This window comes from Loa loa (genome assembly GCF_000183805.2).
Source record: "Loa loa unplaced genomic scaffold supercont3.6, whole genome shotgun sequence".
NCBI classification, from domain to species: Eukaryota; Metazoa; Nematoda; class Chromadorea; order Rhabditida; family Onchocercidae; genus Loa; species Loa loa.
The window spans coordinates 618,006-632,154 of record NW_018108186.1 but is presented as its reverse complement, the minus strand read 5'-3'; the positions used below and the strand labels follow the sequence as shown (position 1 = coordinate 632,154).

At 36.1% G+C, this 14,149-nt stretch overlaps 6 protein-coding genes across 7 annotated transcripts; 3 read left to right on the top strand and 3 right to left on the bottom strand.

Annotated features, from left to right (window-relative positions):
- Nucleotides 1–140: 140 nt before the first annotated feature.
- LOAG_07743 (hypothetical protein) lies at nucleotides 141–665 on the top strand (the record flags this gene model as incomplete). The annotated part of the gene is made up of 2 exons (XM_003143276.2): nucleotides 141–314; nucleotides 398–665. 2 exons carry the CDS (start codon nucleotides 141–143, stop codon nucleotides 539–541), a joined length of 318 nt encoding a protein of 105 aa, XP_003143324.1. The 3' UTR covers nucleotides 542–665.
- A 979-nt stretch (nucleotides 666–1,644) lies between these two features.
- LOAG_07742 (hypothetical protein) lies at nucleotides 1,645–2,240 on the top strand (the record flags this gene model as incomplete). Its single annotated transcript, XM_003143275.1, has 2 exons — nucleotides 1,645–1,901; nucleotides 2,153–2,240. The coding sequence occupies 2 exons, from the start codon at nucleotides 1,645–1,647 to the stop codon at nucleotides 2,238–2,240; spliced, it is 345 nt and encodes a 114-aa protein (XP_003143323.1).
- A 65-nt stretch (nucleotides 2,241–2,305) lies between these two features.
- LOAG_07741 lies at nucleotides 2,306–5,891 on the bottom strand (the record flags this gene model as incomplete). 2 transcript variants are annotated; one of them, XM_020447527.1, is made up of 10 exons in its annotated part: nucleotides 2,306–2,799; nucleotides 2,891–3,064; nucleotides 3,655–3,696; nucleotides 3,969–4,223; nucleotides 4,344–4,458; nucleotides 4,614–4,714; nucleotides 4,916–5,052; nucleotides 5,353–5,453; nucleotides 5,527–5,664; nucleotides 5,768–5,891. In XM_020447527.1, the coding sequence occupies 9 exons, from the start codon at nucleotides 5,864–5,866 to the stop codon at nucleotides 3,036–3,038; spliced, it is 1,017 nt and encodes a 338-aa protein (XP_020307366.1). The 2 variants fall into 2 exon arrangements, with proteins under 2 accessions (XP_020307366.1, XP_003143322.1); XM_003143274.1 differs by lacking the exon at nucleotides 2,306–2,799 and having other exon boundaries at nucleotides 2,903–3,064; nucleotides 3,494–3,696; nucleotides 4,614–4,789; nucleotides 5,768–5,866.
- Nucleotides 5,892–6,629: 738 nt separating this feature from the next.
- Nucleotides 6,630–9,437, top strand: LOAG_07740 (MBOAT family protein). Its single transcript, XM_020447526.1, has 8 exons — nucleotides 6,630–6,871; nucleotides 7,125–7,320; nucleotides 7,542–7,764; nucleotides 7,880–8,177; nucleotides 8,262–8,338; nucleotides 8,461–8,524; nucleotides 8,619–8,704; nucleotides 8,840–9,437. The coding sequence occupies exons 1-8, from the start codon at nucleotides 6,652–6,654 to the stop codon at nucleotides 9,038–9,040; spliced, it is 1,365 nt and encodes a 454-aa protein (XP_020302253.1). The 5' UTR covers nucleotides 6,630–6,651; the 3' UTR covers nucleotides 9,041–9,437.
- A 4-nt stretch (nucleotides 9,438–9,441) lies between these two features.
- LOAG_07739 (hypothetical protein) lies at nucleotides 9,442–11,189 on the bottom strand. Its single transcript, XM_003143272.2, has 5 exons — nucleotides 10,853–11,189; nucleotides 10,363–10,486; nucleotides 10,063–10,215; nucleotides 9,815–9,928; nucleotides 9,442–9,638 (listed from the first exon to the last, which is right to left on the bottom strand). The coding sequence occupies exons 1-5, from the start codon at nucleotides 11,023–11,025 to the stop codon at nucleotides 9,522–9,524; spliced, it is 681 nt and encodes a 226-aa protein (XP_003143320.1). The 5' UTR covers nucleotides 11,026–11,189; the 3' UTR covers nucleotides 9,442–9,521.
- A 71-nt stretch (nucleotides 11,190–11,260) lies between these two features.
- Nucleotides 11,261–12,772, bottom strand: LOAG_07738 (60S ribosomal protein L13a; the record flags this gene model as incomplete). Its single annotated transcript, XM_003143271.2, has 2 exons — nucleotides 11,855–12,772; nucleotides 11,261–11,457 (listed from the first exon to the last, which is right to left on the bottom strand). Exons 1-2 carry the CDS (start codon nucleotides 12,339–12,341, stop codon nucleotides 11,261–11,263), a joined length of 684 nt encoding a protein of 227 aa, XP_003143319.2. The 5' UTR covers nucleotides 12,342–12,772.
- Nucleotides 12,773–14,149: the final 1,377 nt, after the last annotated feature.

Below are 14,149 nucleotides of genomic sequence, written 5' to 3'. Positions count from 1 at the left end.
TCAGTGTGTGTGTGTGTGTGTGTGTGTGTGTGTGTGTGTGTTCGTGTCTGTGTGTGATGGATAGAAGAATTGCAGAGATAGTCCATCATGACATGTCGACGAATTGATCGAATATGATGGAAATACGGGCAGGTTGAGAGATGCAGACACACATACATAGAGAGAGCGATGAAGAACAGGGCCAAGATGAAGGCGAGAAGAATGAAAGCAGTGGATTGGCTGTGTTGGGGAAAGATGTAGGGGAAGTGGTGACAAGTTGGTTGTACAGGCCTGTCATGTCTTTTGTGGAGACACTATCGTTACCCGAATATGAGGTGCGGGTGACAACGCCCATTTACTCTATTCACGGGTGACATCACCATACCAGTTCCACCCATCTCCCCCTCCTTTGCTTTAGGTGACACTGCAGCTGTATGAAAGCCGTGGGAGACGACGCTCGGCTTGTCACGTCCTTTTGTGCGGCATGCTGTCGTTGTTTGGTACCGATGAAGGGCGAAACGTTATTGTCAGTGGCATTAATGGGACTAAAGGTGATATTTAATGAAGAGGGCGGCGATTGCTGAAGTACCAAAAGCTTGCCATTGCAGTGTCCCGTTCATTATTGCCTTTCCTTTGATATTACGCTCTGTCTCAAATGGAAATAAGGTGAAGATTTCGAGTGCCCAAGCCGTGAGCATTCTTCTCTTAGTTATTGGATTATTAATTAATTTAGAACTGTGGAAGATTGGTCTTAACAGAAGGAAGGAACCTTCCAAGAGACCAATCTAAATATATGTAATGTGATTAATCAGTCAGTAAAGTAAATTTAGCGTATAAGCAATTATTGCACTATTCATAAATTTCTAAATTTTGTGGGAAAATATTAATAGTATGTTCTGCGTTAAAATGAAGGAAATGGTACTCTCTTTGGATGATTTATCCTTTCCGTAGGACTCATGCATAGCTAATATCTGAAAAGCATTTGTTTATAACGTCAGTTGCTTCTCGCGATGCTTCAGACGGGATCTTTGGGCCACTGAACCAGGTACAGCCAGGTACAGATCTTATCTTGTACCTTGGCCAAAGAACACTTAAGAACACATTTAAGAGATGATCTGTTGAATATAAATGGAGAGGAACGTACGAACTTCCTAATGTGTTAAAGAGCAAAGAAATGAAACGAATAAGCATCGTGTGGCAAATTGCACTATTGATCGTATTCTTACAAATTTCAATAAAGAACAGAGTTTATAAAAACAAATTTTCGCGATCGCAGAGCACAACAGGATTGCTGGGTCAGGCAATCAATCTCGACAGGTCACTAATTACCGAGAGACGAGTCAGTGGTCAAAGCCAGAGTTGCCCTTCGACGACACACCGCATTTGCTGTTTGAAAGCCCAGAAACTCTTTTTAAGGACTCTTTTCATGACTTCAAGGTATTGTGCTTTATATTCAAACATATGTTTGGATGAACTAAGATACCGAGGCTCAACATTTCAATTTCATCCAAGTAATTCAGACCTCCTCGTCCGTTCCTTACCACTTTGAGAGCTTTCCAGCTCACTCAAGAAAAGCAACTCAATCAAGGAAACTTCTGACAGTATCTATTTTCGAATAACAGTAAAATGAAATACATTGTATTTAAAAGAATAAAATCAAATAGAATGAAAGGAACAATGAACGATGCTGTGTCACATCCTCATTGTAAGCAAATGTCACCATCTACTCTAGGATATCCAAATGAGCCTTGCAGAAGCAAAACCTACCCCATGTTTAACTACGCATCTAGTTCATTTTTCCTGGTCAGAAATGAACTGAAACGTAAAAGTAACACTGTTTTGATGGCATTTCCACTGAAACGCAGAGGTGTAATTTGTAATTTGGGGATGAGCGGTTCTCTAGCTATTTATACCCTCTATGTGTATATCTTCCATATACAGTTTTACCGTCACAGGTGTGACATCTATATAACAGAGGTATATAAAAACACGTATATATTCGGATGCAACTTTGTGCCAAAATTTTAAAGCAATCGGTGGAGAACTTTGGGAGATTTGAGATTTTGAACAAACAAATATTTACATTTTTATTTATATAGATTATTCATAATATAACAGATATAAAAGAGAAACCCATTTTTGGTTGCATGTGAATAGAATATAATAATAACAGTGACGAATATGATGTTGCCAGTGCCAGTGGCAGTGCTCTCACAACAAATCTCTACTATCGGACAATCGAAATCGCCAACCTGACATAAAACCTCTAACTTCTCAAAATTGTTGCTATTGATGTTGTAAATTCACATGAATTTCTTAAAACTATTACCGATCAGTAGAAACCGCATATCAAAAGTCAGTAATGAGAATGCATGCTTTATTTTTGCAAATAATATCCCGAAATGTGCGCCAAGGCACCAGCCAATCAACTCATAACTCCCAATAACGACAGTCGTAATACACCTGAACTGTTGCACTCGCCATTACAAAATATAAAAATCCAGGAGTGTTGCATGTGCAAGTAAATCTTATTACAAAACAAGAAAGGTATCATATAGCATTAAAACATACTTCTATTTACACATGCACGTCTTGGACGCAACAAAATTATCTTTGCTTTAAATAACGTGCAATAATTCCTGGTTGAAAATAAGACAATCTTCAAGAGTTACGGGTTAATCTTTGCTTCGAAGAAAGAGAAATGAAAACGGTTCCATTCCACAATAAAACTGAGATATAGTCCTATTGTGTCTCGGAGAAGCATCCATATTTGCTTAAGTACGTCAGGGGGTAGAGCAGTGTCTGTTCGTCATGTAATCTCTAAATAAGGTCATAAAAAGCATGAAATATACGTAGCAAAGGCTTTGCAAGTTTATTAACAATAGAAATGATACAAAATACCAAAACTTACCAGTGAAATATGCTATGTTGAGAATTTTCGCCAACTTTGACAGATTTTAGCGCATCGCAACTGATTGCAACTGTTCAACAGAAAGCTAACCACCGTGTTATCACGTTCGCTAACCCTTCGATCAAAAATAATTGATACGTATAAATTATATTCCACCGGTAATACGAAGAAACTCTGGAATGAAGAAAGTATCATAACGTAAGCAATCTTGGCAAATTAATGGCTTTGAAAATGCAAATAGTTGAAAAGTATTTTCACAGTTTTCTAGGAAGCTGTCCATGTTTGCCTTTCTCTGAGGGTGGTAATATTAAGAGCGCATCAATACATTCACTGATGAGATTATGTTAATGAGGTTATTCTACACTTATCCCGCCTGATGTAAATAGTTAAAAAATATTTTGACGAATTTGAGTTTATCAAGTTCTGATAAAACCACATAAGACCATACTCATTCCGCCTGAGCTCACTGAGAATACTGCAGGAAAATTTTCGCTAAAGTTTTACTTTATTCTTTTTGTTGAATATTATATTTTGGCACTTGGGAAACATATGCAAATTCCCGCTTCTATTCATCAGCAAACTCAGTAGAAGAAATAATCATACCCTGGACATAAGTTGATCGTAGCAGTATGTGATACGATCTGTTCCAGACTTTTTAGCACTAGTTTCCTGTATAAGTATGGAAATCGACGGAAGTAGTACATTAACTTCTTTCCCTTCACCACCTACTTTGAAAAAAATTAAAAATTTTTTTCGCAATTCACCTTCCCCATCGTCGAGGTCTGCAGCACAGTCATAACCAATAACTGAAAATGTAGTTCTGGAATTAAGCAAACAAATTACGTAGAAGTTTGAAATATTCTAAATAGGAAGACAAAATAGGTGTCAGATGCAGCTACAAAGGGTAAAAGGTGGATGATGAGGATTTATTAAATCCAAGTTTTTTTTCCCCAAAATTTTCGAATATTGGTTATTTCAAGAATTATTATTCACAGAGAAATAAAAACAGAAGAAGCGAGGAAAAAACCGATCAAAGCGATGAAAAATAAATAAGCAACTAATAGCCGGTAAAACAAACGAGGTGATATATCTGGAGCATTGCAACGGTTAGCAATTAAAAGGATACATAATGGCTCCGTTCTGCGTCGAAATGTGGCGAATAATTGAACAAAATTCGGTGATTTCATAGCACTAACTGTATGATCAAAGTCGCCTGTTGAGCATTGTGGTTGTAGTGAATCATGAAAATATAGAGAGAACTTCGCTAATAACAGCATGTAAAATTCGTAAGTCCAGCTACATAGTCTCAAGGGAGAAAACTGAACCTGAGGCCCTGAAATCGCAATGTTAAAATCTTCCAAAAAAGCAGTACGGGCAAGCAATTTCTTCAACTTTAAAGCAGACATTTGGACGAAAAAGTTGACAAATGCAGTTTTAAAATACAAGTCATTACCGAATCCGAAGAACTTGACTGTTGTTTTGGTTAGTGTATGTTTATAACCAACGGAACTGAACCAAGACCGAAGTTTAACATACGCGCTCTTCAACTTAATCAATGACTGCAAGAACTGAAATACACTGACTAATAGTTCCAAGCAGCCAGACTGCTAAATTTACGTAAAGAAATGCTTATTCACAAAAATATATAAATCTTGTATAGTGTTGAAATCTCGTTTTAATATAAATAATTGAGAAGAATCTTGCGAAACGACAAAAACAGAACCTCACATCGTATGAGAGCTAGTTGCACCTCCAAAAGTAGTTTCATTACCACTATTTCGTCAGCGACAAAAGTAAACAAGGATGTAAGTGAATCATGGTTAACTAAAAGCGTTAATAAATGTTCAACCGATGAAAGAACTGTCGTCAAGGCTGTAAGTTCACTTGGAAGACCAAAATCTAAATGATTTTCATGACAGGTCGAAATTCCTGAATAATATAAAACTTAGCATTGTACATAAAAAAGTTAGACTGATAATGCGCTTATGACAAGAGAATAAAATAATGAGTTCGACAAGATATTACTTTCAACTAGAAATGAATTGTAAACATTGATCATTGAAACTCTGGCACTGGTAAAGTCAATCAAACGTCGTCTAATATCCTCTGCAGCTGAAATCTTAGTATTTCCCATGACACCATCCATTCGACATAACTCGGCTCTGAATTATAACGAATTAGACTATTCTTACGAACCCATAACTACGTATCAATAATTATTTCTTCTGGATTGTTTAATTTAAACCAATCCAAACTACGACCAGTTAGAGTCAAAATATGATGCAAAATCCCTCACAACTTTGTTATACAATGGTATAGGACCATTTATTCAACCACATTAAGCTTCAAACTCTTCAATAATGTAAAAATTCAGCTCAATAAGTTCAAACTGAGCAGAAAAGAACGTTAGATGTGAAAAGAATGAAAAGGTGTGAGAAGAGTGAGAAGGATGAAAAGGTTACTTGATCTGTGTATAAGTTAGCAGCAGAGTGCTTTCTCGTCGAAAAAAGGCTTTCGGTACCATGAAATTCAAAGAATAATATGCGCTCTCCGCTTTTACTATCTAAAACATAAAAAACTTTCAGGTGCGACAGTCATCCACTTCTTTGACTATTATGAAAAGTTAATGAAACAACCTGAATGCAAGCAGAAAGGAGTAAGTGGCAAAGAGAATCTTCAGCACTTGCTGATATTGGAACTCGTGTTCCTCGAAACGATTCAATCAATCCTCGAGCATCATCGAAGCGGGCTTTGCTCATAGCTGTGCCGAACTGCTGGAAAATTATAATAAACTAATAGCATATATGTTAAACAAAGAAGACATTCATCAAAGCTAAGAAACGGAAAGGCTTCAAAAAAGGAAAGAATTGATTATACCCGAAGAAGAGGACAGAGATCATTGCCAATAAGAGGATCTATGCAAGCAATATCTGCCGCTGTTATTAAACAGCTAGGCGTTGCTGTCCCTGTTGTCATCGTTGTATTGGTCTTCTGCAAACTGATCACTAATACAAAATATCCAACTTCACTTAGAACACAGCGTACCCCTCCCTTCGATGCCAGTCAATAGCCAAACAACTATGATCCTACACTCTTTCCTTAGTCGGTGGCACCCGACGTGAAGATGTACGGATTGCTATCCAAAGGTACCTTTCCGGAGTCCATTCCGTTCTCTGCGCCACCGTATCATACTTCTAATTTCCCATATATCGATGTAATATTGAAGCGATCGCTGTAAATCATGTATGTCACAGTGAGCAAGTTGATGCGTTCGAACTTAACCTAAAATCACATTGCAGGCGATATTTGGATATAGAAAATGAGAAAATATAAAAAGAACCGCTCCGATGCTTCCAGCCATAATTGCGCAGTCAGGAAGGGTCATTTGATCCTTTGATCTTTTGGGATGAACAATTTTCTTGTTGTTTACATTGTTGACTGCACAGCATGCTGCACGTCCAGCCATTCCTATCTCCTTAAACGGTTCGGTTGAACTGGCTAATTTTGAGCTGATTCGCTGTAAATTTAAATTGATCTGTTAAATATGATATGATCGGTTTAAATTTCAAGCGATTCACTATAACTGTGTAATGATTTACTAAATCGTTATCCTGCTTTGCTCGATGTATATCGCACTTACACGATTTGCATAATTGAACTGATTGTAATATAACTGTGATAACCCATTCTTAGTATGGATCCTAAGCCAATTCATTTCTGAAATGACAGCCACACTATTTTGTAGATCAAGCTGCAATTGAATGATAGTTTCAACGATGTTTGACGAAGAAAGATGGTTCTACGATGAGGCTTTGGAGTTATCTGATGAGGAAATTCCTGATTCTATGCATATTAAAGAGAATACGACTCACCAGTGGCTGCGGTGTTCGATAGGAGTGCTTGATTCTTTGCATGTTACTATAGTTAAACTGTTGCTCTTTTCTGCTTTGAAGCGATTTATCGTATTTTTACATGCAAAAGGTAAACATTCGCCTCAGATCTAATCTAATTATCTTCATACAAATTAAAATTGTGTCCAAATTTGTGATTAATATCAGACTAATTTACTATTACTTTTATTATTTCTCTTTTTTTCATTTCCGTTTTGGTTTTTTCCGGGTTTCTTGACACTACTTATTCTCTTTTATTAGTTCGGACCTTTTTCAAACCATCACTTAAATAGCCTAATGTCTTTTATTATTCCATCTTTCTAGCTGTTTGAAAATTATTTCAGGAATAGTAAGTGAATTCGCGCTACATTTAACCTTCGTAGTTTCTGGACTGTTTATAATAGGAACCCAAAATAATTTCTTTTCATCGATCTGTGCTTATGTCGCGCTGATTGTTGTGTTACCGTATTATAAGTTTCTCTTCAACAAGCAGACTAAGTTTATAATGTTGGCGTATTCGGTCGGTATGCTTCTAGTTTGGTGAGTTTCATTTTCTTTTTTTTGTGTGTAATGATTTGTAGATTAAGGAAAGTTTTCCTCAAAATTAAGGAAATTTCAGACAAAAAATTGCCATTATTTTAATGCAATATTTTGTTTTCTTTGGCATTTGGAAATGTTTTGAAGTCCAAAATGTATAGAAATTTCATTTTTGTTTTTGTTTACTTACTAATAATTCGTAGTGGTTGTGAGTAATTCTACAGGCAATATTTCTTCACGGCCAAAGAATTTATGTCAATGCGTGGTATACTGATGATTTTGGTAATGAAAATTACTTCATTGTCGTTTGATCTTGCCAATGAATTTCGTAGCAGCATCACGTTGTTACACTTACTCTCTTATATGTTTGATAGTTCAACTGTATTATTTGGTCCATGGATTACTTACAAACAGTATCAAGATTCGTTGTACCTAAAGGAATTCAAAGTGAGTTTGGTATTTATTTCTCACTTTATTTAAAAAAAAAAAAGAGAAATTTGAAAGTCCTGAGAATTTATGCTGTTTAAGAACTTGGAAAATAAAAATAATCTAGTGTTTACAGGTAGAAATTATTAATTTTTTCCGTGCTCTCAGCTACATTGCCCTGTCATTGTTGGCTGTTATTTATTCATCATGCATTGCTGATAATTTTGTCGAATTGCCTTTCATTGGGGCGTACTTTGTTGCGCAGTCATTTCGATTTAGTCATTATTTTATAAGCTGGTTCTCTGCGGGCACTTCGCTACTGTCCGGTATTGATTCGGGTGTTGTCACTGATTGGATTCATATCGAACTGCCTCGTTCGTTAGTGGATGTTGTTGTTTCATGGAATATACCCATGCACCGATTTTTGCATCAATGTAAGTAAGACTTTTTCCGTCTTATCTTTCTGAAGTTAATTTTCAACCTTTGAATTGAATGAAATCTGTAGTTCTCTATTATAGATATCTTTGGGGAGATTAAAAAGTATGGCTCTGCAACTGCAGTTTTCATTACCTACGCCGTTAGTTCCCTTTTTCATGTAAGTTTTGTAACTTTTCAAATTTTGGAGGACATTTGGGAAAATGTATTCATAATATCAGTTGAATTGCCACAGATTTTTTTACTTTGAAATGCAATCTCATATTAAAACTTCGATTTCAGGGCATCAATTTCCAGTTATCTGCCGTGCTACTCTCATTAGGACTGTACACATATGCTGAGACAGGTTGTTTTTTTTAAACTGTTTTTGATTTTGAAACTTTCGGTTTTTTGTAAAACCATTCGGATTTCTATGTAGATTTAACGGAATTAATTTGCAGAAATAAGGAGTAAATTGAGTCGTCGCATAGATTCATGCATTCGTGCTAGGAAATGTCGCAAAGAATGTCATCATACATGGAAGGAGGTCTTAGATCACTTTTTACTTTGAAGTGCAGTCTCATATTTTTTTTAGTTTATAAATAAAACAGAAACCAAAAGCACTACAAAATATTACTACCAAGTAAACGCATGCATTTGTGCATTCAGGTTGTAGTTTCAGAGTGCTTTAAGTACGCTAGCTATTAACATGGTGTTTCGAGCTCTAGCTCTAACACATTTGGTGTATCTGGGGATGGCATTTGATGACAGCACAGCAGAAACCGGATATTCCTGGAGACATACACTTTCTATATGGGCTGATTCATACTACTTTAGTCACGTCATCGGACTATTTACTTTATTATTGTCATTGGCGTTCTAAAGACACCAAAGTAAAGTAAAAAATACCAAATGTCAAACAGTTGCTATTTCATCGCTGTTTGGATCTAAACCTTCCTCCTTCGATTTATCATTTGTTTTCTTCAAGTTGAATCTTAATACACTGTAGCTTCGTAAAACCACAGTGTTCTAATAAAATATGCAGCTTAATGAAGAGATCTCTGATATTAAGCTGTTTCGAGCATAAACATAATTATGTATTTGAATCACTTCTGAGTATAGTGCATACTATAGTGCATTCTCCTATATTCATGTGATTAGGACAACGTTGTTATATTTTTTGTTCGGATAATGGTCGGATCTTGCTGTCGACTTGTTTCTCATTTCATTTTTCCCTATTTTTTTTAATTGTACCTGTTTTGGATGCCAGTAAACAAGACTCAACAGTATTATCTTTTTTATTGCTATGCACATATAATCAGACAAAACAGTGTAGTTTAAGCTTCATTTCGAAGCAGCAGGGTTCATAATTCCGGCCTTGACATGCCGGGAAGAAAAAGTCGTGCGGATCGATCGCTCAAATGATAATTGAAAATATTTTCTGCATAAGGCGTTTCACCACGGCGCTCCATTATATACAGCTGCAAAACTGTAGTCAAGACGAAGGTTATTTAATATTTCCGAACATCCTCCCAAGTTGTGCAAGAACTAATGGAGTCATTTTTGCCTCCAACCAGTGTAAGTTGACTGAGTGTCAGTTAACCAGTTACGGAAAATAGTACTGTAAACGGATACCAAATTAATATCATGAATTTACCTGCCCTGTGACATCTTTGGCAAAACCATTTCCAATACGTTTTATCCTTATAAGAACATCACTTTCATGGAGGATAATATTCGAAATTTGATCTTTCGATTGGAAAGTTACCACCTGAAAATGACAGCGTGTGAACTAAACCGATGTCAAGCATATAAGTGACACGGATGGATGGCACACATTTTTATGACGATCACGGAGACACAGAAGTTCGTACAGGGCTGACAGTAATAAAGAATTTAGTTTACCAATTTGATTTCTAAATTCTTATTGAATTGTTGCAGATGTCGTATAAATGCAGGAATATGTGAGACGTTGTTAGTGAAATCACAGAATACGGTGAAACTATCAAACATGATAAACACCTCCTTATCACCCTCTTCAATATGCTTATTGATTTCCTATAACGAAAATTTTATAAAAATGAACAAATGTAAGAAAGATCATTCTTTCCTCAAGTCGATTACAGCAAAACATCCAAAAAATTCTGAAATAAAAACAATATCAATGGATGTTGACAACTTCAGAAATGTCAAAAAATATAATACCTCCAAAATACATGTCAAAAATGTGCCATCATTATCATTAACAAAGCCATTAGGAAGCAACTGGCTCACTGATAAAAATCTTAGCTTTTCTGATTGTCGTATCATCACTTTGCTCGCCATTGTCCTAATAAATACCCACCATTAAAATATGTAGGAATAGAGTTTGTCTCTTAAAAAGTGACAACTTATTATCTTTTACGCAGACATAAGTCTTCATCCGGCATAGCAATAGATTACTTATCTCGGACGACTCTTCAGTAGTGAAATCATTATGAAAAAGGATTAAGGTACTACATTGATCCTTCTCACTAAAATATTTGCACGGTTGTCATAAGTCTTTTTAATACTGAGAATATTTAAATTCAGTGATGCATTTGAAAACAGCACATGGAATTAAGAATGCTTTTCACGGATATATTCTCGAAAATTTAAAATATTTCATTTAGTCAACTCGTAACTAACATTGGATATCAAGAAGAAGTGAACGAACTTAAATGCTAGCATATTTCGTATCGCTGATACGTAGATGACTTTCACGTTTTTTCTTGTCGCACAATCAACAATGCACAATTGCAAGAAGGCAGGTGAGCTCAGATCTTCACATTCGATTACAATGATATTGTAGTGTTTTTCATCCAACAAACTGCTAATTTCCGCTAGCATGTTCAAAAAGCTCGACCGTTAAACTTCCATACGTTGGGGAGCACCACGAAACCGAGATTGAGTCCCTTACCTTTTCTCAATTTAATATTTTTATATCCATTGTATATCCCCAAAAGCAAATTAACTCCAGTGTCTGCAGCCAATGGTAAAATATTCTCGTAATAATGACCTTTCTGTGTTTAAAAAGAAAGCGAAGGATCAGACATTTTTATTTCGTTAACAACAAAAGATAAATTTACTGGAAACCATAAGATTCTATAAGCTTTTGATAAGGTGAATTTTTAACAATATCTGATTTCAGTGCCTCGGTAAATAGCTTCGACTTCATTTTTTTATGCTCATAAAATGCCGCACTTTTAACTTTTCTTTTGGCTTCCAGCTTTGCAACTACATCACGATACTGCCAACCCACCTCATGCGCAAGACGTCCAACTGAAAATGCATTACCGTTGATATAACTTTAAAATCGAATTTGCTCACAATGTTCAGCTTATTACGCACAGCACTGCTGTGCACTCGACAAGCAGTAGGTCAAATTCTCTACTCAGTTCATCTGATGTTGTTTTGCAAAATACCCGAATAGCAACAATAAAGTACACTTTTTTTTTACACTTCTAATCTCAAATATAAAAATTGATTTAACTAATTTAAAATACGGTCCGACGTAAATAACTTGCTCCCGAGCACATTTCCGAAAATTTTCAAAGCTCGCATACATTCAAAATTACCAGTCACCAGTTATAATGAAGCACATGAGAAAGTAAATTAAAAGAAATTATATTTCGTTAACTAAACGAACGAAAATAAAAATTTGTCAGAGAACATGCACCTGTGCAATACTTTCTTCGTGGTTTCAGCGCTAAATGCCGCAAAGCTGCAGGATGAACTTGTCGTTTAACTCGATCATAGGGTTGTGGAATACCATCAAACGCCTTCAAACGAAGCAGTGCTGCTTTTCCGCGATGTGTTTTATGCGGCAACATGCCACGCACAGTTCGCCAGAATATACGACTTGGTGCACGAAAGTGGTACGGACCACGCGCCGGTTTAACGTTGCATCGCTTGCGCAGAAAGCTCATAAACTTTAGTTTGGAACGATGGAAGTTACCAGAAATGGCAATATCTTCGCATCGCACAACGATAATTTTCTGACCAAGGAGAAGCTGTTTGGCGATAACTGACGCCAACCGTCCCAAAAGGTGATCTTTTCCATCAATAACAATAGGTTTATCAATCAAACCCATAATGCGTCTAAAACTAAACTGGCTACAATTAAAACAGTCTAAGAACGAGAAAGATGACTCTCTTATTCCCATCACCCCACCCAAGATAACGCAAGCAATGATCGCGTAATGTAGTCAACAATATCGCTGAAAACAAGAAAGCGACTAATAAACATAAACCCTCGTGAACTTTATCATTAATCTCAATTTCGTAAGAATCACTCCGTTATGATACACTTAAAATAATGAATACACAAAAAAAATACCATCGAACCATCGGTAACGTTACACCGGCTTACAGCCTTTTCAGATATTCACTGCAAGCTTCAAATAAATTCGACTATTTACTTGGCACAAACCTAATGATAGGACAGAGAAAGACCCACAAACTGGACTTACACATTTACTACCAACCTGAAATATGACCACCCTCCCACGCAAAAACAGCTACCTCAAACGACTAAGCACTCCGCACCAAATCTCAGAGAACATCCTACACCAAACAAACGACAGTAAAACAGAATACGTTCCAACAACAGTAGCAGCAATTGCAGCTCAAAATTTTTTGAACTTTAGTTATATTGTGAGTTAGTTGACCCTTTGTTTTCCCTTGATGCCCACTGTAATAAACTTTAGTTGCCTATATGAACGCGGAAAAGATTACACGCTCACTGAGTGAAAGAGTGACGCAATATACTGGAGAACCCTTCTGTGTGAAAAAAAGTGTATTTGTTTGAGAAAGTAAATTGAAGTCGATCACATACAATTGTTGTGTCATATCTTGTGTTACTTAACAGTCGTTGTCGCCGCAATAATGAACTTTCGTTCGATGAGTATACATATATGACTAGGTGTAATGTATATAGTAACTGATATTGTGACAAATTTGTTTGAAAGCACTATATTAATTGACATGCGCTTGATCGGATTATCTTAACATTTCAGATTTGTCATCTATTGAAACGAAAAGAATACAGAATACACTGAAGACAAAATTGTAGTAATGTCTTTGATCACCAAAAGGCTTATTAAATGGTCGATTACATCAGTTATAAGGATTATTGATAATGGAAAAATCTCCTGTAACGGACCAAAAATGGTTTATTTTTTTTACTCAGTGAATTAGGAAGCACGGCTGCAGAGATAAAAGACCTCATAAATATAAAAAAGAGTGCTAAATAAGCTTTTCACATAAAAGCTTCTTGCAAACTTTTCCTCGGCTCTTCCAAAAAATAAAGAGGTTTACTCGCATTGAAACGTTTTCATTCCACAAATTCCCAATGCCTGCACGCTGGGAAGAATAGGGAAGCTGGTTCCGGTACTTGTGATGTTGTGTACAAAGCCCGATTTGAACAAATCGGAACGATTATGGTTGTTAAGTTTGCATCACTTCGATGATTCATTGGTTTCGCGAAAATGGTTCTCCGAAAATTTTTTAAAAAATCACAATTATTGCAGTCTTTCTTCTAAATGGCTCTGGAAAAAAGACTGGCAGTTTAAGCAGTCTTTTTTTTCTGAAAAAAGACTGTCAATTACTCAATTTGTTACTTTGTACAATTTTATTACAAATCTTAAGCTGCTAAGCAAAAGGTTATTTTTTTGGTGATAGAAGAGAACTAGCATGTCTGATTGTCCGCATATTGTACAATGTTACGAGTGCTTTATTGCTGATGTAAGCTTTGTCCTCGTACCCCTCATACCTCGCATAATAATTCCTACCAGAAAAAAAAACCTTTTTTAAAGGCTTCAACTGCTTTTCCGAGCCTTTCGTTCTTTCAGATCACAGTTTGCTGTTAGCGTGGGGCACGTAAAATGGTAGCTTGAATGAAGTGGTAGTTTGAACCATTTGATATTATCCCACGGCACTTTAATATACATTTCCGTTATTTTTCTCAGTAATT

Bases quoted from the DNA above. Each gene is read 5' to 3' on its own strand.
- LOAG_07740 (XM_020447526.1), top strand. From the start codon at position 6,652: ATGATAGTTTCAACGATGTTTGACGAAGAAAGATGGTTCTACGATGAG. The intron at 6,872-7,124 runs GTAAACATTCGC...AAATTATTTCAG, and splicing joins CGTATTTTTACATGCAAAAG to GAATAGTAAGTGAATTCGCG. The intron at 7,321-7,541 runs GTGAGTTTCATT...GTAATTCTACAG, and splicing joins GTCGGTATGCTTCTAGTTTG to GCAATATTTCTTCACGGCCA.
- LOAG_07739 (XM_003143272.2), bottom strand. From the start codon at position 11,025: ATGCTAGCGGAAATTAGCAGTTTGTTGGATGAAAAACACTACAATATC. The intron at 9,929-10,062 runs GTAAACTAAATT...TGTCATTTTCAG, and splicing joins AGAATTTAGAAATCAAATTG to GTGGTAACTTTCCAATCGAA. The intron at 9,639-9,814 runs GTAAATTCATGA...ACAGTTTTGCAG, and splicing joins CCAAAGATGTCACAGGGCAG to CTGTATATAATGGAGCGCCG.